The sequence below is a fragment of the Corvus cornix genome, chromosome 7 (genome assembly GCF_000738735.6).
Source record: "Corvus cornix cornix isolate S_Up_H32 chromosome 7, ASM73873v5, whole genome shotgun sequence".
Lineage (NCBI taxonomy): Eukaryota > Metazoa > Chordata > Aves > Passeriformes > Corvidae > Corvus > Corvus cornix.
Window position 1 is genome coordinate 14,123,944 of NC_046337.1, and position 27,261 is coordinate 14,151,204.

The 27,261-nt window shown below is 44.6% G+C and overlaps 1 protein-coding gene across 19 annotated transcripts in view; it reads right to left on the minus strand.

Moving 5' to 3' along the window:
- Window positions 1-807: 807 nt before the first annotated feature.
- Window positions 808-27,261, minus strand: part of BIN1 (bridging integrator 1) — a 95,154-nt gene continuing 68,700 nt past the window's right edge. For 8 of the 19 annotated variants that reach the window (XM_019290446.3, XM_019290442.3, XM_010406982.4 and 5 more), the window contains 8 exons: window positions 24,405-24,555; window positions 20,223-20,351; window positions 17,273-17,380; window positions 15,274-15,297; window positions 11,190-11,282; window positions 10,286-10,396; window positions 9,391-9,492; window positions 808-6,363 (listed from right to left, as the gene is read on the minus strand). In XM_019290446.3, the coding sequence (XP_019145991.1) occupies window positions 6,256-6,363; window positions 9,391-9,492; window positions 10,286-10,396; window positions 11,190-11,282; window positions 15,274-15,297; window positions 17,273-17,380; window positions 20,223-20,351; window positions 24,405-24,555 (826 nt within the window). In that variant the 3' untranslated portion in view covers window positions 808-6,255. The remainder of the gene's footprint in view (window positions 6,364-9,390; window positions 9,493-10,285; window positions 10,397-11,189; window positions 11,283-15,273; window positions 15,298-17,272; window positions 17,381-20,222; window positions 20,352-24,404; window positions 24,556-27,261) is intronic. The other 11 variants (XM_019290449.3, XM_010406983.4, XM_010406984.4 and 8 more) reach the window with 4 other exon arrangements.

Sequence of the window (27,261 nt, forward strand, 5' to 3'; positions counted from 1 at the left end):
TAAAAGGCTGTCTGAAAGCAAAGGAATGGTGCAAGCACAGTCTGGCCAGCTCCCCAAGCTGGCTCCAGGGCTTGTGGAGCTGCATTCTAAGGCAGCGGACTCTGGCAGTCCATCCATCAAAGTGCTAACTGGCACCAATCTACATCAGATCCCAGTCTGGCCTTTGGCCAACGCTTGCTATTTACACACCGAGTCCCATGTGCAGCTGTGCCAAGCCTGTTTGGAATCAGGCATTCCAAGGGAATGGCCCCAAAGCAGTCAGCTATGAACTGTGAGTCCCTCTTATCCTGTCCCTCAAAGGTCCCCAGTCCCTGTGGTTGATGGGCACAAACACCCCCTTTCCATCTACAAAGGAAACGTCCCATTTAAAGAGCTGACCCCAAAGCTAGCCTGGGAACTGAGCTCACGCAGGTGTGGCAGCAGGCCAGAGGGGGCTGAGAGAAGTCTGCCCAGGTGGGGCAGTGTCCTTGCTGTGTCATACTCCCACCAACAGACTTGCCTTAGAGGATGAAGGTCACATCACGTTGGGGTCAGTAGCAAATAAAAAGGTCTCAAATCCGTCCCTACACTACATTCATTTGGTGTCACCATCAACTGGAACAGAGATGGCTGCCACAAGACCTTACTCTGCTGTTGTAAGGACCAGCATCACCATCTCCACCCCACGTTTGTAAGAACTCCCAGTGTTAAAGGTGCCTGGACACCAAACCTCTATGAAGCTGCTCACCTCTGTGGGGAGAAAAATGTCCTGAATTGTTTCAGCATTTTAATATAAAGGTACAAAAAAAACAGAGAGAGAAACTGACGCAGGATTTAGGATGACACAAATTATATTTCTGAACATCAGCAAGAAACAAGATGGGACAAATTCATCTAGTACTTGTGGAACTGGGCATCACAGCTCTAAATACAATGGGAATTGTTCAGCTTTGTTTAAACAAAACAAAATTAATTAAAAATCACTCGACCCCCAAACATTTCTCAGGTCATTGTGATTAAACTCAGAGACTGAATTAACAGAAGGAAAAGAGATTGCTAATACATTGCCAAAGTCGTTCCCACTTAATTCAGCTAAAGAGAAGCAATAAGCCCAGGACTGCATCTGGCAAGTTTCAAGTAGGGACCATGAAATGCAGACTAGGGTCACAATTAGTAGAATAAGCTGCAAAAAGAGGTGAAGGAATTATAGCCATAGGACACATCAAAGTACAAGCTCATACAGAGCAGTCTTCACAGCTGTAGTTTCTCCATTTGGTTTCATAAGCAAAATTTCCGAGTCTTCTAATTCTCAGCCCCCATGTGTCAACTAGACCGGATGCTTTTGCGAGTGCTGGTGACATAGTCCAGCTCTGGCAGCACCCAGGACTCCTTTCCATCAGGAGTTATGCAAAAAGGTGTGAACCAGAGCATGCAAGCAGAGATGTGTCTGCACCAGTACCAGGTGTGAGGGTACCTGTGTGGCAAGGAATAGCTTCCCTTTGGCAGTCCAGAGAAGAAAAGCTGTTGCTTGTTTTCCTGATATCAGCACTACGAAGCTGCATTGTGTAGGATTTGCTGATGGGCATGTTTGTGCATCTTCTAGCTTTGCACTTTTGGCTGGTGGGATGTGGCCTATGCCACCATCATCCTCAAACAACATGGGAGAGGCTGGGAAGTGAGAGGAGCTGGAGAGTGGGACCAGATGCTGAAAGACAGAGATGCTACTGAAATTAGACGTGACTGTGTTAGATGCACACAGGCCTTGCCTGTGGGAGATCCATGGGTCTTCTTAGAAAGGGCTGAGAGACACCTCTGCATCTTCCAGATGAGGACATTCACTGTTTTGGGGCATTGATTGCACAGCATCCAAAATACCTGTGGCAGAGCATTGCATCTGTCTGGCTCAGAGCAGAAAAGAGGAAGCTCTGAACTCAGTGCCCTTGGCAGGCAAGAGGCACTTGTTATCAGCCTGACCATGCACATCTTGGCCATTCATATTTTGTTCTCAGCCCTAGTTTCTCCCTGAAACCAAGAGGTGAGGGATTCAGTGCATCAACCCAAAATGAAAAAGATAATGGATCATCCTTCCATCCTCCCTCACCTCCTTAGCCTCGGGCCTCTTCCCTCCAAGAGGCCACTGCAAAACTTAATTGAGCTGTTCCAGGCAGTATATGGAGTCCTCACTAGTGCTCCAGGTCCCCTTTGACTTGGGGCTGTCTGCCTTGGCCATGGTCTTAGGATAGTGGATCAGGAAAGGGTTCTGCAACTGTGAACAAAGCTTCAAGGATTGTGGCACAATTCACACAAAGCAGCTGGAAATAAACCTGCACAACCCCTTTTACTGCATCACATCAACAGCCAATAAAAACAAAGGTGATAAAAGCAGACAGCTGAGGAGTGCCCATGGAAAATAGCACAGAGTATGGGGGAGTCTTGCCTGGAACACCACACTTATCTTTACCCTGGGACCTTTCCTTAACTCTATCTAATAGATATATTACTGACACTGCCAAGATAGAAAAAGGGGGGGAAAGCAATGCCTTATTTCCTTCTTATCAGCTGGGTAAATACTAATTCCTTCTTCATACTAGGATTAGGCTCAAATTGGAGTAGTATCATAAATCTGTAACCAAACTGAGGCCAACAGAGCAAGAATGCCTTTCCTAGCCTGGCTACCAAACCAGTCAGTGGCACGGGATGAGAGATGCTTGTATTGTTCACTCAGTAGAACAATCAAGTGGAAGATTATTAAATGGGGAAAACAGCAGCTTTGATGGGCCAGATAGCAAGTAATCCCTGAAATGTGTCCAGTGTATGTGTCAGTGGAGCAGAACTAGGCTTCTTTGGGTTCTCTTCAGTGGATAATGTATTTGCAAAAAAACACAGTTTAGGGTTAACTGAAACCAGTCATCAGATTAAGAAAAAAGGCAAAGGCAAAAGGACTGCTGACATCAAAACATTTTCTTTCAGCATTTTCAAAACAGAAGGTTTCACATTTTTGCTTCAAAGCAATTTGTTGCAGCCCAAGACATAACGTTTGTTAAAAAGTTAAAATGCAGCCCTAAAATGAATGTTTCATTTTGGTATTAAAGGATTTGTTTGCTTGTTTCAACTTTTCCCTTTTTCACTCCACTGAGAAAATGGAAAAAAATTGTCTCAGGTCACCCTTACATTTTTTCTCAGATTTTTCAGTTCAGCCTGCAAACTGAAAAACCACTGTGGGCACAGCCTACTTGGGAGTCTACTGTCCCTCTTTCTATTTGAATCAGACCTAAACCAAAGAAGATGGGAAGTTCATTTCACCAGGTAATACCAACCAGAATCAAGGTATTTAGGAGATGTAAGAACACTGAAAATGGGAGGAGCCATGGCTGTTTACAAGGGGCTGAACATGACCCAGGAGACAGATCTCCTGGCTGTAAAGAACACTGCCATCTACAAGTTTCCTGCTATGCCATCCTACTTTCATATAAGGCAATTTATAAACTGTGGGTCTGATCCCGCATTTTCAGAACCTGACTGAGATGTGCTGACACCACTTATCTGTGAGCAATGCAAGATCCAGGTAACCCACCCTAACCTGCTCTAAGCAAGGGGGCTTGGGGGTTTTGGGGTTGGGGGAAGCAAATGGAGAGAGACACAACACTCTCCCCACCAGCAACACTGGAGCATCACTCACGTGACCTGAAAACAACATCCCTTTTTTGCAGAGTGCTACCACTTCTGCAGGGACAATACAGTACTGGATAGTTGCTCTGCAAGCTCAGTAAAATGAAAAGGCCTTACAAGGATCTTTGTTGGGACAGTCATCTGGTTCAAACACAGCAGAGGACAACAACAGCTAAAAAACCCACAATAAATTAGGTATCAGCACAGCTTTCTAAATGGTCTAGAACAGTTACTACAAGACAAAAATCACAGCTCTGGTACTTAGAATCTTGTCCTTTTCTTAAAAAAACAAAGCTATTATCCACAGGTTTTGCATAAAAATAAACATTTTAAGCTGACGGCATTATGTTAATTGGATCAACCCGCTTTTTAATATATATATATTTCTATGTATATTTAAATGTATATTTTATATGAATAATCTTTAAAGGAGTAATGGGAGTCACAAATGCATAAAAATAGATATTTTGGGGGGAAAAAAAGAGTAATAATAAAGACAACCCTGATGAAAAAGGAAAAAAAAGTCAAACAGGGCAGTATTCTAAAGCAACAACTCACTATACTTTAACTTGTGGAGTCCAGTCCTTCTGTATTGTGAGCAGTTACTCCTAAATACTATTGGGGTTTCTAACAGTGATGAAAAATAAATTCCTGCACATTTTTTCTTTTAAAAAGGAAAAGGGGGTTGGGTATATAGGACAGATTTAATGCCTGTTACGTTGCTGTAAATAACTAGCATGGATCATCTCCCAAGCTGAAAGCAGCAGGAACTCCAACAATGCTTGCATTTATAAGAATATATTTTCTAATCAAAATCAGATCTGTTCCTCCAAACTAAGTATTTTTTTAAAAAACACAATTTTTGCCCTACAATGTTTTTCTGTTGTTCTACAAATAATCCAAACAGATTGGAAAAGGTGAGATTTTCAGTACTCTGTCAGCATTTTGTGCAGCTTTGACAAAAGCCAACTCCTACCAGTTTGGAAGATTATTTCAGAGTGATCCTGAGCATAGGGTAACCTCACTGTTAAAAATCCCTTCAGGGCAAGACGATCGTAGGGGAGGAGGGGAAGCTGTAAAAAATTAAAATAGCCTGACTTGCTTGCCAGCTGCATCAGTATTCAAGTAAAGTTTATAAAGTACCTTTGTGGGACTTTAGAGTCTTGGAGAGTCAGACCGGCTTATATTAACAAGTGTAATATGCACTTAGAAACAGCCTTGTCATCTGCTTGCCTAAACTAAAAAAAAAAAAAAAAAAAAAATTCAAAAACAAACAGAAGCAAAGGAAAGGTAAAGGAAAGGAGTCAGCATCAGTATTAGACTGCAGAGTGTCTTCTTGACACTGACACTTTGATATTCTTGCCTTCCTCTCTAATGCATTACAATAGCATGAAGTCACACAGCCATTTTAAACGAGCATTTCAAGAGTCCAGTTTTCATAGAGGTTAACTTGATCATCAGCACAGCACTGGAGAAAGCTGATCTAACGATATTTCACTTACAGAACTCTTCAAAGGAAAATAAGAAATACAATTCCACAAAAAACAATGCCAATGAAAAGCACAGAAAGCAATTTGTTTTTTCTCAGTGTTTTCTCTTTGATATTCTTACAGAAAAAAAAAAATTCTTCCCTTATCTCTGTCTTTAAAAGCAAATTTTCTAACCAGTAGATTTTAGAGCTATTTCCCATCTACATGAATCTAAGCTTTTCTGAAACCACCAATAGGTTTGGGTTTGTTTTTTGGGGGGGATAGGGGATGAGGATGTGTGTGGTAGAGGATTCCCTCTCCTAAATTTCAAAGACATCCAAATGGCATCTATTTGTTTTGTCTTGTTTTTCCTCCTGATTATGTCCATTCCCCTTAGGATTTCACAGGCCAACACTACTGTGAGAATGTAGGTGTCTGCATTTGAAAGAACTTTGGACTGAGCACAGCTTCACACATTTCACCTTCTTCATGCCCTTTCCATGTAGTTTCTTCTATCTTGACATGTATAAAATCACAGTTGATGTAACATTGTTTTAAAGGAAGAAAATAAAATACACACACACACATATACATTGTATTGGTGAACACTATACACTAAATTTTTTTTTCAACAGCATAACAGAAAGTTTGGCCTACTGTAGGTTGAAGATGTAGGGAAGGCTGAATTTTTATGGTTGCCATGCAAGCCACCTTCAAGACAAAACAGATTAACCCACCCAAGAGCAAATGCAGCTTCTACTCTCCAGCTGTTCGACAAATACTGCCTTTCCAGGAATCAGACTGACATCTGACAATTCAGTCAATGCAGTACTTGGAGAACCTCACTGAGTTGCTTCTGCATCAGTCCTTTGAATCCAAATGCTGTTTAAACCAAAGGGGAAGAGGGTATCTGAATTGCCTTATTATTATTAATATGTATATATTTCAATAACACTTTGAATTTCAATTAACTTCTGAAACCTTGCTCTTTCAGAAGAACACACCCTTTAAGTTGACTTTTTTTCAGGCTTCTATTCCTTTAAAATTCTCTCTTCTTTTCCTTTCGTTGTTCTTTTTCAATTATCTACCAGAAAACTTGCTTTCTTCCAGCAGAAATGCAGCTGGTGGACTTGGACTCTCACTGCACCCGTTCTGTGAAATTCTCAGGGAAAACCCCTCGGCATTGGTCAAGTTCCTTATGCTGGATCCAGTCAGACTCCTTCACACCCATCAGCCATCCTTCGTCCTGGAGGAGAAGACAGAGATGAGGTGCTAAGGGATATAGATGTGAGCAGGGATTTTTATTACACAGTGCAGGCCAAGGAGGTGCCAAGGGATTACCAAAGCCATGCTCTTACTTGGCTTGGAGACAATCCAGGAGGAGTATGGGGGAAAAGGAAAAAATGCTTTTGTTTCCTTTTAAACAGAGAAAAGGCTACATCCCACCAGAGTTGGTACCAAAGCTCCCATCTGACCCAGACTGTGCAGAGACACAGTAAAAAGTTAGAGCAAGCGTAACAGAAATACATCAAAAATTTACACCCACTGAAGCAGAAGAAATTCTGCCAAAAGAGACTCCAGAGCTACAGGATGGGAATCACCTATCTCATCCTTCACAATCCAGACATGAGGGGCCTAGCATTCTCCATAGCCATAAAAGAGATGGGTACCTCCAGCATGTAATTCACCCCATTCATCTCAAGTACAAGTCTTTGGAAAGGATGAATCAGCCCCGGAAGGTGCTCTTCCTTCTCCAGTCAGAGCACCCAGATGATTTGGATTTTAGAGGTGGTACAGGCAAATCAGTCTTGTTTGCTATGCTGAAATCCTGATCTATGGGAACTGGGAGCTGAGGAGCTCAACCCCTCTACCCAAAACCCAGCAGTCTGTTTGGTCTGATGCAAGGTGCAGTTAGCTAAACTCCCAAATTTTGGCTACATGTGATTTAAGATTCAGGGTCTCTCAGTAACATCTTCCCTAGCCTCCAACCTATACATCTATAAACACACATGAATTTTCACTGAGGCAAAAGGAGCCCTGATTGGTAGAACCTGCTTATGAGCAGAACCAGACTTCCCAGCCTGCAGGCTGTCTAGCATTGAGATTTCTGCTCCATCCTAGGCACATGAGTGAGATATTCAAAGTACTCAAGATATTCAAGGTGAGAGGGGTCTGCAGTGAGCTTGCAGCTCAGGTGTGCAACCACTCCATTCTCTGCATGCCTTGGAGCTGCCACCACAGAAGCTCCCATTCAGGGTGCACATACCCCACTCATTTGCAATGGGGCAGCCTATGGGTTAAGAGTGCAGCATGAGACATGAGAGTGGCACAGCTCCCAGAGCCTGCAGGCTCACTTAGCCCTGCTACCTTGGACTGGAACACTCAGGAGACATCATGGGAATGACACGAGATGGGAGCCCATCTGCAGCAGCCAGCTGCAGGGGCTGTAGAAGGATTGACATGCCATAAATCAGGAAGACAAACAATGAGGCAGAAGACACTGGGCCCAAGTGTCTAGAAGGCAGCTTCCAGCTCACAGCATGTCAGGCACAAAAGCTCATCCATCTGCACATAGTGCTGTGCCATACAGCATGCATGTATCACTCCCACCACATCCTGCTTTGAAGGGTCTCCTCGGCTGTAGGGATTAGACACGAGGACCTAGACTGGGCCTTGACAGTTTTAAACCACGTCACTTGAAGTGCCAGCTTAGAAGTATTGCTGCCCTCAACCCTTCCTCCTATCAAATGCCCTAAACCCTCTCTTCTATCAAGAGAGATGCATCCAGGCCTGGATGATGTACCCACAAAGTGACACCTAAGCTGCAAGGTGGGGACATGAATCAGTCTATTATCCTATGCTCCCTCCACTCACGTGCACAGTTCATGCACATGTTAACAGCCAGCAGTTCCTGGCTGGGTACGGTCGAGGTTAGGGAAATGAGCTGTAACACAGGATACACTGTAGAAGGGTTAGAGGGCTTCAGTGCAGCTACAGAGTCATGTTAGCAACACTCAGAGCTCACCCTCTGCAGCTTGGAGAGTCTCGAGTTCATGGCTGTTGCACCCACATCCAGCTAAAGTGCAAACACAGGGCGTTGAAAAACTCTGCTCCAAAAATGCCACCTGCTCCACAAATGCCATCTCCTACCACAGAAACTGGGGGAGCTGCCACTCATTTCCCATATAGAAAGCTTTCCGAGAAAGAAATGCTCACAAGCGCCTGTGGAGGGCAGTCCTACCTAGTGGGGAGTCTTGTCTCCAGAAGGAATCACAGTCTGTTCCCCAAAAATTCCCCCCCCCCTCTAGCTGTGTAGGAACTGTTGGCATTTTACAGCTCCACTTCACAAGCATCAGCATGATCTGCCTCTATAATTCACAAAGCCAAACAGCTGGGCCACAAAGAGGATCCACATCTTCTGAGGCAGCGAACTACCTCACCTTCCCTTTACCCCTTGTGGAATCCAGGTCTTATCTGAACTTGGCCAAACCCAAAGAGCTGATAACTGCTGAGTTGATTTGGAGAATTCTCTTTCTTTTCCAAACAGAAACCTGGAGATGTGAGCAAGTATTTTATAAACTCACCACCTCTCTCAGTCAAAGTAGTAAAATTGCTGCAGATTGTCAGCTGGGTGCCCTCAAATGCAGAAAGCAAGGAGGACTTACTCAAGGCTTCAAGAAATAGCTCAAACAAAAGAAAAACATGACCAAATAATTCAGGTTGAAGATGGGCAGCAAGAATTGTTCTCTGGAGCTGAGACCTGCTCCAGCCTTTGATTCTGCTGCCATCTCCTGACCAAACAGGGTCATTTGGAAACAGCCACTGCTGTGCTGAAGTGCAAGATTTCTCACAGCTCCAACATTTCTCAAAAGAGAACAAAACATTGTAAGGTGTGAGTCACTTTCTTTCAATGCCACAGTCTGTGCTGAAGTGGTCACTGGGAGTGTGCATCAAGTTTAGGAGCACTGTTGGGCTCCTTGATCAGAGAGAGCCACTGTATTGGCTCAAACGTTCTGATAGGGACAAGAACCCATGGCTACCCCATATGCTTTATGCAGGATAATGTCTCCACTTTCCAACAACAAGCAGACTCCTCCCCTCTGTTGCAGGAAGCCAATCTCAAGCTCAAGGACAACCAGTTCTCTTGCCAGCTCCCAGCCACGAACTAATGGCTCAGCATCCAGCCAGCCAATGGTTAGTGAAGAAAGAAGCAGCTCTAGAAACCCCCTCGGCTCCACCTGGCCCAGGCTCACCCCCTGCCTCCCCCACTCACCTGCTCCTCAGGGTTCTCAAATGGAATCACAAGAACCACGTCCCCAGCCTTCAGCTGCAGCTCATCAGTGTCAGTGGCCGTATAATCGTGCATGGCCTGGACCTGCAGGGACAGGAGAGGAGCACTTTGAGCACTACAGCCTATAATGCCACCTGAACCCAGACTAAATGTTATGAGCTTCCTGTCATTCTTCAGGGCTTTACCATTCTTCTGTTTTCAATAGAACTCACAGAAAAAAAAAAATGGGCACAAAAAAAAAAATGTTCTGTAGTAAGATGCTGTCAATTCTCACTTTCAGGGCGTGATGTATCTGTGGTGTCTTGCTAACACACTCCATAATGCACATTAAATGTGTGGCTTATCCTCCCCCAAAATCACTCCTTCCTCTACACCTTTGCTGTGAGTGATCGTTGGCATATTCAGAATACCCACCCAACTTCCCTGTGTAGTCCAATTTTTCTGTGTTAATCCTGGCTTTCTAACTCTCCCAAACACAGAGGCCTCTGTTCCTGCTGGTGTTCCCAACTCTTCTCAATTTGCCACTTGCACAAAAGTTTAACTTTTCCTGTCAGGAGCACAACTTTTTATCCACTATCCAGAGTCTGTAACAGACACTACCACACCACCAAGATAGAAAGCACTGCAGCAGAGAGAACAGGTTTTGCTGCAAAGCGCAGCAAGACCTTTAGATGCTGATGCTCCTACGCAACCCTTTGAAACATCTGGAACTGCATGCAGCTGCACTGCTGGAGAGGAAATTTTCTCTCTCCTTCATCTTCCACTCTGCCTTTCAGTGTGGCCTAGCCCATGGCCATGTTGAGTGAAAGCAGTTAATGTCTTACAGGGGAAAAAAAAACCTCACCAGGAATTCAGTGCCCAGCAACCACACACTCACCTTGAACAGGAATCCTGGGGGCATGTCAGCTCTCTCAGATGAAGCACCTCCTTCCACAGTGCCATTGACGGTTGCAGGGAAGGTTTCCACAACAACTGCAGGCAGAGAGCTCTGGTGGCCAGTGGCAGCCAAGGAAGGGAAAAAAAGCCATTGAGAAAAGAGAATCCAAAACTGAAGCTCCAAGTCCACCCTGGAGGATCCAGATCCCAACCATCCCATGGCTTCAGTGGGTTTTCCCAGCACACCAGTCAGCAACAAAAAAACCCCAAGGGACAACAGAAGCAGCAGTGAGAAGGCAGGATTGGTGACTGCTGTCTTCCTCTGCCTAAGGCTGCAGAAAGGCAGGGATGAGTTATAGGTTTTCTGGGACCATAATGCCCAGCATTTCCCAGTTGCTGTGGTCACAATGCATTCTTATAGAGCCCTCATGGAACAGAGAACTCAAATGTGACAGACGGCCTGTAGGAACCAAGCTGCCATGAGATGGGACCTACCCCAATCCCCTAAAATGGCAGCAGTGTCACCAAAAAGAGAGGAAGACTGGATATTCAGGAGACACAGCCAGAGCCCAGAGGACAGGGTAGGTAAAGTAAATGGCAAGCAAGGGGGAATCCAGCTGACAACACAGCTTAGGGCAGCATGGGCTGTGGGCTGGCTGCATAACATGGGTGAAGGGACAATTCTTCAACTGAATCTTCCAGCAGAACTTCTCCCTAAGCATTACACAGATAAAATGCAACAACTAAGTCTGGTCCCTGAATAAGAGCATTGGAAGTTCTCTGGTGGCAAGGATGTGTTTTTCCAAGCAGCTACACAGCCCTTTTCCTAGCTCAGCCTCCCACATCTGCTGTATAACAAAGGGATGTGATGGAAAAAAGGGACTGCTGTCCCTTGAGGTGTTTACCGATCCTGAGTCAGCTTCAGTTTTAGATGCTTCAGCTCCAGCTGCTGCTTCTGATCCAGCTGCTTCAGCTCCTGCATGGGCTGCTTCTGCAGGCTGCAATACAAAAGTCATCACGGTGGGAAGTTATTCTCATTCCAGTTAGATGTGTGTGCAGAGAAGTGCAGCTCAGCCTGCCCAAGTGCTCTGTGCCACTGCCTGTGACATCTGCTGACTAACCAGTGAGACACTGCAGGGTCTGGCTACCTTTCTGTCTCCCTCTTTCTCTGCAACTCATGGAAATCACAACAAAGCCAGAATCCCTCAACTCCAGCCATGCACTAGGCAATAATTAGAGGAAATCAATGAAACACCAAAAATTCTGTGTGCCTCTTTCTATTCACGATCTAAACTGCAGACCTACTTTACATAACACACAGTATCTATTATTAGACCTAGGTTGCCCACTTGTAAGAGAATACAAGTTCTCTTGCATGCCAAAGGATAAGGATCTCTCCACAGTCTACTTCCAAAGATCAACAATCACAGAATATTGAAGTACTTGCCTACTCCCAGAAACAAAAAGCATGGTAATAATGTGCCCATATATGGAATTTAGTCCAGACCCAGCATCAACATGACATTAGCACTGAATCAAAACAGGACACTGTGCTAACTTTCACTCCCTTTGATTTTGGACAGGCCCAAAGAGTTGTGAATTTGAATTCTGTTGTGAATATTCTATTACTAAGAATTTTCTATGAATATTCCAGATGGGGTGTGTAACACATTTGTGTCGGTGGAAAGTTTCTACTGCACAAAAGCTGCCACCACCAAGGACATTCAGCATCACCCACAAATCACTGCCTGGCAAAAACTGTTATAAAAAGCCTGGGGACAGGGGTGTCTGTGCACAACAAAAGATCAACCAAACACCTATAACAGGCTTCCAGTGGTTCAGGTTTTTAATCTCCCTTGTCTGAAGTCAGGTTAGCTGTTTTTAACACAAAATTAAAGATATTCATTTGCCCCTCCCAGAAATTGCAACAATGCAGGAAGTACGTTGGATCTGGTAGCATCAAGGCTGCAAATCAGCCCCTTGGGAGACTGGCCATGCAGCATCTCGGAAGACTCCCAAGATTTGCCATTTTTAATACATGGGAATACCCAGCTTTAGCATGCCTAAATGCCTCACACATTTGATAAACGTGCTGTCCTGCTTCAAACTGCTTGGATAGCTGATTTTCTTCCTAATAGCTGGTACAGGACCGTGTGCTGGATTTAGGATGAGAATAATGTTGCCAGCACTGATGATGTAGCTGCTGTTGAGCAGTACTTACACCAAGTCAAGGACTTTTCCGCTTCTCATGCTGCCCTGCCAGCAAGGAGGCTGGGTGGCATGAGGAGTTGGGAGGGGACACAGCCAGGACAGCTGACCCCAACTGACCACAGCGGTATCCCAAATGTCATCATGCTCAGTGTATAAACTAGAGGAAAACCTGATTAGGTACCACTGCTCAGGAATGGGCTGGGCATCAGTCAATTGGTGTTGAGCAATTGTTTTTCATTTGCCTCACTTGGATTGTTTTTGGTTTTATCTATCTCTGTTATTTTCCTTTTCATTACAATTGATTATTATCATTATTTTGTTTGAATTAAGCTGGTCTCATCTCAATCCACAAATTTTCTTACTTTTACCCTTCCAACTTTCTCCTAATGGGAGGGAAATGAGTGAGTGGTTGTGTGGTGCTTAACTGCCAGTTGGAGTTAAACCAAGACACATGTACCCCTGAATACAACCATATTCAAAACAAGGCATTGTCCAGATTCCTTAATGTTGCAATTCTCATAGTCCCAACCTTTATAAAAACCCAGAGTAAAGCAATGACCATGGCCAACCTTAAATGTACACCCCATCTGGCTACTAGCCAGGCACTAGCACAGTGCTCCAAGCAGTATTTTAGTAACAGCAGCAATAACAAGGAAATAAATCCTTGACTTAATAAAAATCCATTACCTTCAGCTGTTCCAGTGGTGTCATCTAACATATGCTTTCCTCCCCTATCACATCCTTCCTCATGTGTCCCATGACCATGTCCAGTGCCAGAAGACATTATAAAGAGCAGAGCTGTTCCCATCCTGTAAGGAGTCCCTCAGCAGCTTTGGTAGAGCTAAGGTAAATATATGCATATGAAATGCTACAAAGGATTCTCCTGTTTAATTGGATTCACTCCCAGGTTTTCATTTGGGTTCAGTGAAACTGGAACTGGAACAGATGCCAGGCCAGCTCTATCTGACCAAGCATGGGTTTTATGTGGACAAGTGAAAAGGAGCTCAGTGTGAGGGTTTGGGTTTTTTTAAAGCAGCTAATTTGCAAAAACAGTATTTAATAATCGGAGAAACTGAATCTAAATTAATCCCCTGATTTCAACAAAGGGCATTTTTATGTCAGCTACTAATTTTTCTATTTTATATACCTGTGGGGCATCCCAAGGCCTATAAAAGCATTTACAGTCATGGAAAGACAGTACAGGGAGAACTGCTCACTGCTGTTACCAGGTTTGAAAGCTTTGCTTATTCCAGCAGCAGCATCATGCACACCAAATGCACATTTCCCAGTCTGCAGAACTAAGCACGCTCTGCTGCACTCAAGTTTCTATGCAGTTCTTCATGGCCTGTGGGACTAAGGAACCATACCAAAAGTCTCCTCTCATCAACATCTAAGAACAACATTTACAGCAAAAACACTTCAGAAGACTCGAAGAGGAGGATTCCCCAGCTTTAGGGAGCTCTGCTCTTTCACTGCATATGGTATGCCAAGGTGAGAATTGCTACGGTGAGAACTAGTAGCATTTCCTGGTTGAGCAAATTCTCCTTTGGGTAAAATCAGTTTTCAGGATGAGAGATGTGGCCCAAAAAACTTTTTACAGCCAAGACTGCAAGCATAGCTCAATCAGATACAGTCATACCTCACCCCTGCCCATTCACCTGAAAGGAGTGAGATTTTTCCTAGCTAAACCAGTCTCTTCTTCCCTACAAAGACAGAATGACAATGCACATACAGGGGAATGACAGATGTTAAACACTGATGGCTGATAAAACACACAGGGGAAACCTTCCTCGACATCGCCCAAGCTCATGTGAAGGAGAGTAGTGGCCACAGTGAGTCCTTAGGCCAGGGCTAAGTCATGTCCTCCCAAGTACTCACTCTAGGGGGTGATATGGCCCTTGGGAACGGGAAGGTTGGCAGGACTCAAGTCCCCAGCATGAGCCAAGACCATGAGCTTACACAGTGGATACAGCCAGCGCCAGCAGCAGGCCTGAGTACCCAGATCAAGCATTTTCTGTCCACGCTGCTGGCTGTTGGTCCAGAGTGACTCAAAAGTAGTTGTGCTTGAAATGTCTCTCAAGGGGCTAATCTGCAGCAACCTGAGACCTGTCCAGGCCAGATATATGGAAAGGGCATAAATGAGGGTCAGGTTTTTGTTCAGATGCAGGGTATGTGCAGGGTCTCCCTTGCCAGCAAGCTCCAAAGCTGAGGCAGATGCCAGCTAAGTCTTGGGCCTGCACTTAACTTCCAGTGTAGACACAGGGTGAGCTAATTCACATCAGCCTTTCTGACAACGACGGCTGATGAACAGCAAACACCACAGGTAATTCCAGATGTGTGTATCCAATGGCACAGACAGTAATGATGAGGGGCAGCTGAGATATTTATGCATTGCACACAAGACCAACAGGATGTACAGAGTTTAAGAAATACAGTGTTTTGGAGAGTGAGGATGATGCCATGGTGGTATTAAGTATGAGGTGAAGGTCACAGCATTATGCCAAGGGAAAGATGAGTGGGTTAGCAGGGAAAGGCAGTGGGTTTGTGCACTAGTAGAATCATAAGATTTAGAGTGCCAGACCTGACTTGCAAACACGTGGTTGGCCCTGGGGCTTCATACAAGGTGCGTAAGTGGGTTCAGCAGCACACAGAGCAACTTTGGTCTGGGGTGTGCAGGAAAGAAAAGTAGTGAGGGAAAGGAGGCAGGTATGTGAACAGAGATGGCACTGGCATGTGAACAGTACATGACGAGAGACAAAAGCCATATGAATTTCTTACCTCCCATAAATCCCAAGGTAAAGACTAAGCATGTCAAAGAGCAACAAAAATAAAACATGTTTATACATGATTATTTCAGCGAGTACAAACATTACAGACACTGATCAGACTGAAGCAGACATACACATTCAACAGCACTTATCTCTGCATGTTTTGAAAATATTGGCTAGTACCTGAATTTATACACTCCTCCTCACTGCATATTCAAATCTAAGTATCAAGGCATTTGAGTAAGCATTTTTTCCACCTCTATGAAGGGAGAGTCCCGCTATGAAGGGAGACAGTAAAGCCACATTCAGGTATCAGTGGCAGATAACATGGTCAGAAAAAAGAAAAAAAGAAAGAAAAAACCAAACCAAACTCATGTGTTTGTGGTCCATTAGGTTAAATCCACACCCAGTAGAGTTAACATGATTTCAGAATAAGACATCAACATCTGCCCCAATCCTGGCAGCTTCCAAGAACAGATTAAATAAGGCCTTGAGCAATCTGGTCTAGTAGAAAGTGTCCCTGCCCATGGTATCGGGAGCTGTAAACAGAAGATCTTGACAGTCCCTTCCAACCCCTTAACATTCTGTGATTCTGTGGTGTCTTTGGAGCAGTAGTGAAATACCTTAACGTTTTTGCCATACTTCCCACTCTATAGGAAATAAATCTGACTGCTGTGATAACTGGGTGCTTTTCACTATGTTTTGTATTTTGGTCACCAGTAGAAATTATTGATTTTAGACTCTCTTTTAATGACTTCTGAAGCTAATAATAATTAGATTAGAACACTAAATATGCTATTGCTGAGCACTTTTGAAAAACCCACTTAGTGTAATATTTGTTGCTTGCTGGAAGGATAATAATCCAATTTTAAGTCAAACTTATACTTGTATCCTATGTCAGTATGACCAATTATCTGAGTTCTAACTGGTGATTCAGGAAAAAAAAAAAAAACCAACTAGTAATTTTTTTTTTTTTAAAAAAGCCTATCCTGGTATGCAGCTTGTCCTGGAAGGCAAGTAGACACAAAATGCCCATGTACCCCCATAAAGGTCCAAAAAAGAGATAGCTTTGCCATATTGGTGTGTATCAAATTATGATAATAACTAGTATCTTGCAGATACAGTATTTTAATTGAGGAAAATCAAATGTCTAATGTTTGACCTCTTTGATAAGAGAAGTCTTATTCCTACAAAAGTCTGTGCCATACAGACCTGCTTAACATGATGATACTGGAGATGTACTATAACAACCCAATTATGTTTATCACAAATTTTAATGGCACCCACAGGGAAAAAATAACCGGTTCATACATATAAAATGGAAAGTCTCAGTGAGGACAACAACCATATCCAGGATGCACTTCAAAGTCTCCAGTCATTTAAACATAAAATGAGGCACAGTCCACCTGCCTCTGACAGAGGACAGGACCAGGTACTGGCCACAACAGAATTAGGCATCTTCCTTTTTGATACCACACTGTGACAGGCAGGAAGCTGCTTCTCAACCATGAATGCAGGCTGTGTCATACACAGAAAAAGAAGGGCTTCACATCACTTGAATATCCATTTACAGCTTTATTCACCTTAAGTAACTGCAGATTATCAGTGTCTGTTAATTAAAAAGCCATTTGAGAGCAATTTATAGTAGGAGTAAAGAGCTCAGACTGAATTCCCATCCACAGAGTAATAGCTTAAATACATCCAGCATACAGAGGATGCTGCTCTAGGGAGGGACATACATTAAGTGGATCATCAGAGCAAAGCCCAAGCACCCCACAAACACCTCATGCCTAACTGTGGCCAGGCCAGCAGCCACCTGATTCTTCCTGGACTTGCAGATCCAGCAGAGAAGACCAAGGTCCCCACCTGCAAGACCCACGTCTGGGTACCCACACCCAAGGCCCAGCTACCCACAGCTCAGGTCCACGTTATCATTCAGATGGGTGCAAGTCACCACAGGTGGCAACAAGTCAGGTATGAAGGGAGAAGGAATGGCGATATGAACCAACCTGGGAGGCGGGTGTGGGGGTCTTCCCCACAGTGGCATCTGGTTTAATGGGATCAAAATCCAGATCCAACAGGCTGGCTCCCTCCTGGAAGGGCCCAGGGGCATCAAACTTGGCAGCAGTGAGGGAGAAAAGCAGTAGGAGCATTAGACACACGCGCGTGCACGGTGGAGGGAGGGTGTGTGATATCCGGAGCTGAGGCTGCAAGCGCAGAAGAAATGGTGGCAGCGCAAACACTGGATGTGCCTCCTGACTGCCTGGTGCCCACAGTCACAGGCAGCTCACGTGGGGGCCCTGTAAACCAAATCCAAGCCTTTTCCACAGCACTCATTCATCTTCCCACCTGGCCAAATGAGCTGACATGGTGTGAGCACCTGATCTGTTGTGGTCAAAAGGATCACTGCCACTGATGAGACAGAAGGGCTGCTCCTCTATGTATACCTGTTCCCCACAGCTCATCCAGCTGCCTTTACACAGACACACCAAGACTGACTTCCTCAGCTACATATAAAAGAGCTGCCATCCATACAACCTATCTCAGGAACACAAATCCAAGCAGAAAAGCACTCAAACTGCTGGAAGGGAAGTCTGAGAGACCTCAGAGCTAACTCCCAAAGCTTCTCATTTCCTCCTGCCTTCTGAGTCAGAAGCACAAAATACAGCAGCTCACCCTAGCTAAGGGATTTGAATCCCTTCCCAATTCAAAAATGCTGTTTTCAATAGTTTCCATTTCCAGGCATCCCAGAAATTTACACACCTAAGTCTTCTAAAAAAGCATGAATTTGAGAACCTTTGCTGCTTTCTTCAAAGTCAGCAGAATAACTGCCTTTGAGTGGTCAATGCTCTGCCTAAAGATCCCTCATTTGCTGATTACCATTAATAAGAAGTCACTACAAAAGACCCAAGTTATTAGTGTTTAAAACTGGACTATCACTTTGGTGGTTTAGATTTAATCTAGCCACTACAAGATATTCCTTTCTACTCAGCTTCAGAAGAAGCTGCTGTCTCCTGGAAGTCAGGAAGATTTGCCCCTGTTTCCTATGACCTCCCAGCTCACTGGCCCTACTGCTTCAAGTTACCTTTTCAATAACATAGAATTTGGCAGGTTGGTCTCCACAGTTACATCAAAACCCCACAATGGAAAAGCTTCTGGAAAGTAGCAAGAGACACCATTTAAGGCAAGACCTCTGAATACCACCGACATCACTAACATTTTCACCTCTTTAATTTTCTCTTATCCCGATTTTCTTATAGCTTTTTCTCTGCTTTATGAACATGTCTTTTTGAGATCCACAAGGATGAGGGCAAGGAACCAAGCTCTCTCATCTCACAATAATGAGCCCTGACCAGCATGCAAAAACCAACTGGCATTCTAGTAATTCTAGTATGCTCTTCCACCACATCCAGGCCATCCATCAGAGAGGTTACAACCCCACTCCTTAGCTTTGTTTGGTAGTGATACATCAAAGGCTGCAGCCATGGAATAGTCTTACCTGCCATTCAAGACTTAAATGCAAGGGCTAACGCCCCTTTCCTTTACCCAAATCTCCCTCGAGAGCTCACTGGAACTAAGACATCTGACAGGAACAGCCCTGGGCAACACACTGAGTGCCAGGGGCTGTTGGGCCCTTCAGTGAAGATTGTTCTGGAAACCAGAGTCCTCCCTCAGAACTCCCATCTGGTCAAAAGTCACAGCAGATCCCATCCAGGGTCAGAGCACTGATCAGGTGCAGAAGAATATGTCTTAAGAGCTGGCATTCACATGGAAATACATGATAGAGTCCATGGGGCAGAGAGAGATGTTCATTACAATACAGGAGAAGGAAGCACAGAAAATGATAAAGAGTTGCTCAGCTGCCTGCGGTCCCCACCTTCCAACACTCACATCAAATCACCTCTCCACTCTGCAAGCTTTATCTACTGCAGTGCCAAATCTGACATGGACTTCCTTCCCTCCCCACTTCATCTCTGCTCCTCAGCACCTGGGCGGAAGGTGGCAAACCAGAGGCAATGGAGCAGGGTGATGCCAAGGAGAAATTAGGAAATGAGTCACAGATGAGCACTAATGGAGATGATTTGTGCTTTAACAAGCATTTAGGGAAAATATATATACAGATGTATATATATGTATATATATGTATTTTTTTTTTTTTTAAATAAAGTAGATGTGGGTATCTCACGATACAGCCAGAAATCTGGTCAGGCTCCTATATATATAAGGACTGCCATTCTCCTAGATCCAACAGAGAACTTCCCACCTGGACAGCCTCTCTGGCACTGACGTAAATCAAAGGGAAAGTGAAGATGAAAATCTGTAATTTGAAAATGTTTTTCCTGTTTCAGGGCTTCAGAAGGTGCCACTTGATGGTACTGACAGACTGTGTCAGCGGTCTTAACTGCAGGCACAGTCCTGCCCATCTAACTGCAGAGGCTACTCTTTGCAAAGAACTTTTGCAATCGGCCTTTCCTGTACAGATGTGGGCTTTACACCACAAACCCCACGGGTGAAGGCACAGAGAGCACAAAACTCTCTTCTCCCAGAACTGGCAGAGATGCCAAGGTCAGCAGTTAGGGATGTACACGAGCAGAAAAAAAACATGCTTCATCCACACTCAGGATCAGTGGGTTTAGAGAGAGCATATCATAGGATGTGAAGAGAGTCATAATCCATGTGTACTAAACAAATGCAGTGATTACTTTCTGGTGCCTTGACCAGATGCATTTCTTCTGTTTCTTCTATGAAAGCTCTCAAAGGGCAATGTGGTACTGCCTTTTAGGTACTCTTCCCTTTAAGTTAGCTCCTAAGTAATCGTTTGCCTTCTGAGGTCCAATGCTGAGCTTGCTTTCCTCCTTCACCTGACCAGGTTTCATGGCTTGACACCTCCAAAGAGAAGAAAGGTCTGAAGGAAGAGTTCAGAAGCAGAGAAAAATTAGGCAGGGCATAGCAGCTAACCTGCGAAGGGGTTGTCACACTTATCTCGGGGACAAAATTGTCATCAAACAGACTGATGATGTTCTCCTGCTTGATCTCCTTGGAGGGGGTGACTTTTGGAGGCGGAGGCACCGGAGGCCCTTTCCTCAACTGCATGCAAGTGAGCACATGGCCACAGCACAGACGGCGACACCCAAAAAAACCAAAGACAGGAACCAGGTTAGTCACAAAAACTGAAGGTGAGGGAAATCACAACCACTGGCACAGAGCAGGGTCCAATCAACTCCATCTGAAGAAATGAGGGGAAGAGGTGAAGGGCTGAATTGAAACAAAACAAAATAAATAACCACACGCCTCCAGAGAAGGTTTGGCATCATTAGTTACACTTCAGCCACGGGCAAGTTTCCCTCTGCAGAGGAGAAGCGTAACACAATTAATATGCATTGACAGGACATGCATACATAATTAAAGCATGTGCAACCTTCAAAAGAACCACTGGGAAGGGAGCAGATCAATTACTGAGAACATGATCCAACAGAACAGGCCAGCGCTGCCTCCCTTTGCCGTACTTACCGTACCTAAGGGAACGGGAGAGCAGACTCCGTTTGTCCTACAATGGGCAGGTGACCATGAGCACAGACTGATCTGCCCAGTACTGGCTCCCTGGTGCACTGGTTAGCAGCGTGCTGTAAGAAAGGTCTGCAGGAGCTCTTAATGGCATCTTGGCTTTAGGCAAGAACAACTCAAACTCCTGAGAAGCCATGACTGCTGTGAGCCCAACTCTGCTCTCAGTTTCACCAGTGAGCATTGACAGTAATGAAGTCATGTTTCCCACATGGAGATCCCAGTGAATACATAAAACTACCTCACCCTGTAACTCTAACCCATTCTAATACCCCTCATCATGCTAAAGACTCAGCCTCACACTGCATCCACAACCCCATGGAAGCTGTGGAAGACCCTCCCTAGATCAACCCATCCACATACTTTTCATATTTTGCTGTGCACAAGGCTTAATGATCATTTCTAGATCAAATCAGACTTTGAGGAGCGGCTGCTGTGTGGGAACAAATCAGCCATGCAAGTTCCCAGCATCACAGCAATGCTCAAGCAATGACAATGCCTTCCATTTACAGTGAAGTTTTATAGCTACTTGATTTTCTTACTGCACCCAAGGCAGCAAGACTCAGAGACCTGACAATGTGCACCCAGTCTATCAGTGCCAAGCCCAGATCTGAAACACAGAAATCCATTACTCTCAGGCCTGTCCTCCAGCACATAAATGAGTTCTACAAGGCCTTTAATCAGATTTCTAAGGACATGCCCAGTTTTCTACTTGGATTAACCTACTTTAGAGAGAGTGATTGTGTATGAAAACACACTTTTTTTCCCCTGAATAGCTAGCTAGGGGAAATAATGGAAACAAGTGTGTTCACTTTCAACTTTTCACTGTTTGCAGAAGGTGGTGTGTCCATTGTGAGAACAATCCCTTCCTGAAAACCGCCTGCCTGACAGTTGCAAGATGGGACCAGAAATTTCAGGAAAATGCTGTTCTCAGAACAGAACCACCCTCTGCAGAAATGGAAGGCTCCAATTACTAACTCTCAAGTTAAAAATATCACAATTCTTCTTCTATTTATTCCTCTAATATAGTCAGTCTCCTTCATTCCAATGCAATAGTGACTTGAAAATTGCCACGTCCACACTATCCAGCATTACTTCCAACAGCAGTCTAAAACCACATTTCAAAGACAAGATGATTGCATATTGATGTTGAGTTATACCCATGAATTCATCATGTACTAACAACTTTGTTGCCTAAAATAAAACAAATCCTCTTAAATTTTTCTGCTGACTTGGATCCCACAGAGCTTTATCTGCCCAAATTCAACATAGTTGCACTGATTTCCAAAGTCTCATTATAGAGTTTCAGTGGTGTAACTGAGAGCAGAAGTCTGACCTTTTAAGTTTCACAGATTCCCTGAAGTCCTGTGTCATCATCAAATTATTCTGTGGAGAGCTGAGAGCATTCATTTATTCCAAAACACAGAAATAAACTGTTTTTAAGAATTAAAGGACAGTAAAAGAGTTTGGGTTTGGGGTTTTTTTTTGTATAGGGAATAGTTCAAAATTTAGTTAGCATTTATTTGGTCACTTCTGGTTTTGTCTTTCTCTCCACAGCCTTTGCTTACACTCTGCACTGGTATTTCAGACATGAAGAGGCCAGAGAATTGTTCTTGCTTTATGCTCCATCCTCCCATAGAAGGTGAGGCCCTTCAGCCTCCCTTGGAGGCCCACTGAACAAATCACTTACCCATAGGTCAAAAGTAATGACACCTGTGAAGATTTCAGTGTTAAGGTTGGGCATTGTTGAGGGAGCAGACACTGGTGTTTCCCAGCTGGCTGGCAAGCCGACACACACCTGGTTTCTAGATTTTATCCATACAGACACCAGGCTTGGCTCTGAGTGTGGAACTCCTGCCTTTGTCTTCCCTCCCTCTGGAGCCAGCTCAATCTCTTAGCAGCTACTGTGAATACAGAGTGGAGCTCTTGCTCTTCACCTTAGTGACTCCCGGGGGGATGAATTAAGCACAGAGTGGGAAAGAGCTGCCAGGCGGTGGCAGCATTCGCTGCAAATACCATTTCAGTCTTGCCTGTGGCCCATCCAAGCCAGGGCTGCGCTGGAATATCCTGCTTGCTCGTCAAGGGGTGCCTCCAGCCCCATTCCTGCGGGCAGGCAGGCAGCAAGTGAAGGAGAAAGCACTTGCAGGCTGGCAAAAACAAGGGTTATGTGTGCTATTTAAAGGAAAGGGAAGAAGCCAAACTCAGCGAGACGAATCCACGGGCAGGGTGAGTGAAGTCTGCTGTGAACAGCTTAATAAATCTGTATGATTTCTTGTTCCAAATTTTAATCAAGTTCTGGAAATCTCTGGAGGGGGGAAAAAAACCCGAAGAAACCTGCAACAGAAAGGCAATTCTGGATATCCTATCTTCTCTCCCCCATACACACAGCCTACTCCAAAGATCCTAACCAGGTTGGTAGTGAAGCCACTCTCAGGCTCTACACTGCCGAGAGAGACCCTGGAGCAGTCCTGAAAAGACAGTGCCAGGCATCCACATATCTCACAGAGCTGGAAAAGAAATTTTGCCACACATCCCCTTCCTGCCCCTCAATAATCCTAAAAATCAAAAATGCAGGGAAGAGAAAAATATTGTGAGAGGCTATCGAGAAACAGGAGAAAGCCTACCCCACAGTCTTGGATTTGGAACCATGCTGCTATGCATGGGAACAGTAAGGAAGTTCTGGGTTGCACCCATCTCTTTTCAGAGGCAGTGGGTTTTCTTACCAGTTTGGCCAGAATCCCTCTTAGCTTTAACTCTTCCTGGAAGACTACTCCCTACTGCCCCACTTACTGAGATACAAGCATGGGAACCCAACATTAAATTTGGCCTAGTTACTACTTTCCCCTACTAAGCTTTTCCCCCGCTCAGCAACAAAGGGACAGGAAGAGGAAGTAAATGTTTAATCATCCCAAAGCAAAACATATTATATGATATGCTGAGTAGCTACATCTACTGTTTTGAACATGCTGCTGGATATTTCCTACGTAAGGAAAGGCCTAACAAAGGCCATATGGAAGGTATCAGACTTCATACAATGGACTATCTTCTTCCTGGAACCCACCTAATTTCTTAATAGCATAAAAATACAATCCCCTTTTTTTTTTAAGCATAATATTTTATCTTGATAGTAAAGTGAAACATCATCCAAAGTACCGATGTTCTCCTTAACAATATTAAGCTTTTTTATTTTAACCTTCCTCAGCTACAGAAGTTCTTGAGAAGAAACTGGACCACTGAATTCCACAGGTTAATTCAAATGTAAAGAACAAACTTCCTCGCTTAGCTACAACTCCATCCTCCCTGGATCTTCTTGGCCATCCTACCAGACAGTGAAATGTATTACTGGCCTTCCCCCAGTGAAACCATTCAAAGACACTCAGTTCTTATGATATAAAGATGGCCAATAAGCAACTTGCATTCTTAGGAACTTTCTCAGGAAGCAGTGAAAAGAGAACAACCATCACGTCGTATTCTGTGTGCTCCATAGCAGGATGAGGTCTAAAAAAACAACTGATGGATGTCTGACTCACAGAGCTTGTGCCATCAGCAGAGACATGGTCAATGTCATGGGGACACTACCTGAGACGGTGACTTTGGGATGCTGGCCCCAGGTGCTTCCAAAGTGGATGGTTCCAGCTCATGGTTGACAGTCTTGGTCTCAGGGCTGGTGATGGGAGATCCATCTGGTGGAGGCGAGGGGCTTTTATTTGCTTTCGCTGGGGTGCTGTCACTGAAGGAAGTGGAGAGAGAAAGGGGGAGAGAGGGGGAGAGAGAGGGAAAGAGAGAGAGAGAGAGAGAGAGAAGTCTGAGCCAGGCCTAGGAGGAGTTGTGCTAACCAGCACAGATCAGTGGCTTCCATTATCTCTTTGCTTCACTGCCCAGACACGCAATGAAGACATTTGGAGCTTCTGAGAAGCATCTTTGCTGAGTCACTTGCAGTCCAACACACTGCAGCAGCATTACTTTGCAGCAGGCTACTCACTACATTCCTACAGAATTGATAATGCTTGCCTCAAACACAGAAAAACAAAAAACAACCAGGCATCCTTAATTTTGCTAGATTTTAATGTAAGTGCCTGATGTGAAATTATAGTCTTTAATACTGGGGAAGCAGAGGGGGAAAGGAGTTCAGTGCTGCCCATTTAGTTTTAAATCCCACAGATTAGAATTTGCTGTGTGGTAGTCTATGGACACCTGCATGGGTTATGACTGATAGATTCACAACACCTGAACTAAGGCTGTAATCACAAAATATCTTGTTCCTTGATGTGGTATGAACTGGCTAAGCTAGTAGAGAGGTAGCCAGAGGTTTCACAGATCATTCCAGACAGCAAAGGAACGGTGAGGTTCTGGCTACTAATAGAGACTTCTCTATTATGAAATGTATCCCTAGTTGGTCTTTATTCCAAGACTGACACACAGTCAAGAGGGATTCTTCAGGGAATTAACATGCAAGAAGCATATGCCAAAGGCATTTGCTGATTCACAGCTTGGACAGATTTGGGCAGAATTTTCAAAGGAATGGCAAGAGGCACATGCCTTTCCCTACAGGCGTGCCCTGGCTGGGTGTGAAGTCTCTGCTTCAAAATACAGAATCATGAGAGATTTAGTAATAAGCTGGTTACCAGAGAATTTCAATAGCGACAATTCACTGCTGGGGGATATTTTAGCAGAAGTGGTTACAGTTTGGCAAAACCATGCACAGATGAAAATATAATAAAAGGGCTGTGCAACCTCATCTACAGGGAATGATATTTGACTCCACTTAAAAAGTCACAGTTCCTGTAAAATTCAAGGCCTTGAGAGAAGCTGAAAGAAACAGATCCTTTCCTACATCTTGAGACACTAAATCTTGGCATAGACCCAGGACTAAAGCAAGGCAGATCTGATTCTTCAGGGAGATCAAGTAATTTATTACTTTGCTCTGTCCCAAGAGAGCCCAGAGCCTCAGACATGTACATCCACTCACACTTGGATGCCTGAGTTGTGGTCACTGGCCAACATGCATGATGGCCTCATTCCTAAACATTTGTTTACAAGTGGGGGATATCAAGAGGAAGAAGGGATAGCAAGGCATTTCAACAAACCTCCTCTTACAAGCAAGCATCTCACCCTGCTCAGCATTCCAGCTTTCAAGCTCCCCATCCCAGTCCCTCTTCATTCATTTCTCCCTCTCCCATTCCCCCCACTTTCTCCCCATACCCATACCCACACCCCACACGCACATTTCCTCACAAAGCACTGTTTCTCAGGTCCACATGCAGGTTGGACACTTCTGATGACACTGATGCCAACAGCACACCAACATGATGCAACAAACCCAGTGACATTCTCTGCCAGCAGCTCTCAACCAGGGACACACACACCAAGGGAGGAAGAGGGAAATGAAGAAGGAAAAGGGAAGAGGAGAGACTAAAGAACACGTATGCCAACCCCTGCAGCTCTTCAGTCTGACTGAACCATGTTCTTCCTCGGAAGTTCCCAGAAATCACTTCAATACAGGGGTTGTGTAAAGAATTCTGCAAAATTTACCAAGTTGTGCTATAGATTAGAAGTAGTAATGGTTGGAGGGTGACGGTAAAGTCCTGATCTAAACAGGAGTCACCAGGAAACACCAGGAAATGTCAAAAAACATCCTCTAATGCTAGATAGAGTTGGGGGGAAAAAAAGTACATGTTACCTGTTACCTCCCCAGGAGCTGAAAGCACTTTGGAGAAGATGGGGGACACAGTGATCTACATCTAGAGTGCCAGAACTTCCCAGACTACACCAGGAATACTGGCACTGCTGGCTATCAGCTGGCCTACCAGGACAAGGGTAGACTTTTCCTTCTAGGGACTTCAAAAGGCCAGTTCTCCCAGTGAAAAAGGAGTTCAGGCTTATTTTCTAAAGGCCATGAAACAGCTTTGGAGTGCCTTATTTCTGGTGTCTGGCAGGGACTTAATTTGGAGATATATTGGTAAAAGGCTCCCATGTGAGTCAGTCCCTGTAGGACACGGGGAAGAAATTGGGCTGTGAGGGCCCCACACTAAAGCCTTCATTAAGTCACTACTATTTACAGCTTGTTTGATGTGTTGGCCAGTCCCCCTAGGAAAATGCCAGTGCTAATTTTGGCTGAACCTTTTTCAGCCCCCGGAGCGGCACCTTCATTCCTGCACTTGTCGCTTTGCAGGGATTTAGCCAGTGCAACCAGCGTCAAGTGAGATGGTCACCAGGATCCTCTGTCCTTCACGTGTCCCCAGGGAGCACACACTGCCCACACAGAGCAAAGATTTGCCTCCAGCTAACTGCTTTCTCCAGGAAACACAGGAAAAAGCAACTGTGGGGACTCTACCCACTGACCAAACACGAGCACCACAGTAAAAGCAAGCCAAAACAACAAGGTCATTGCTCTTTTTCCTTCCCATGAGCAATTGGGAAGTGATGCCAAATCCAG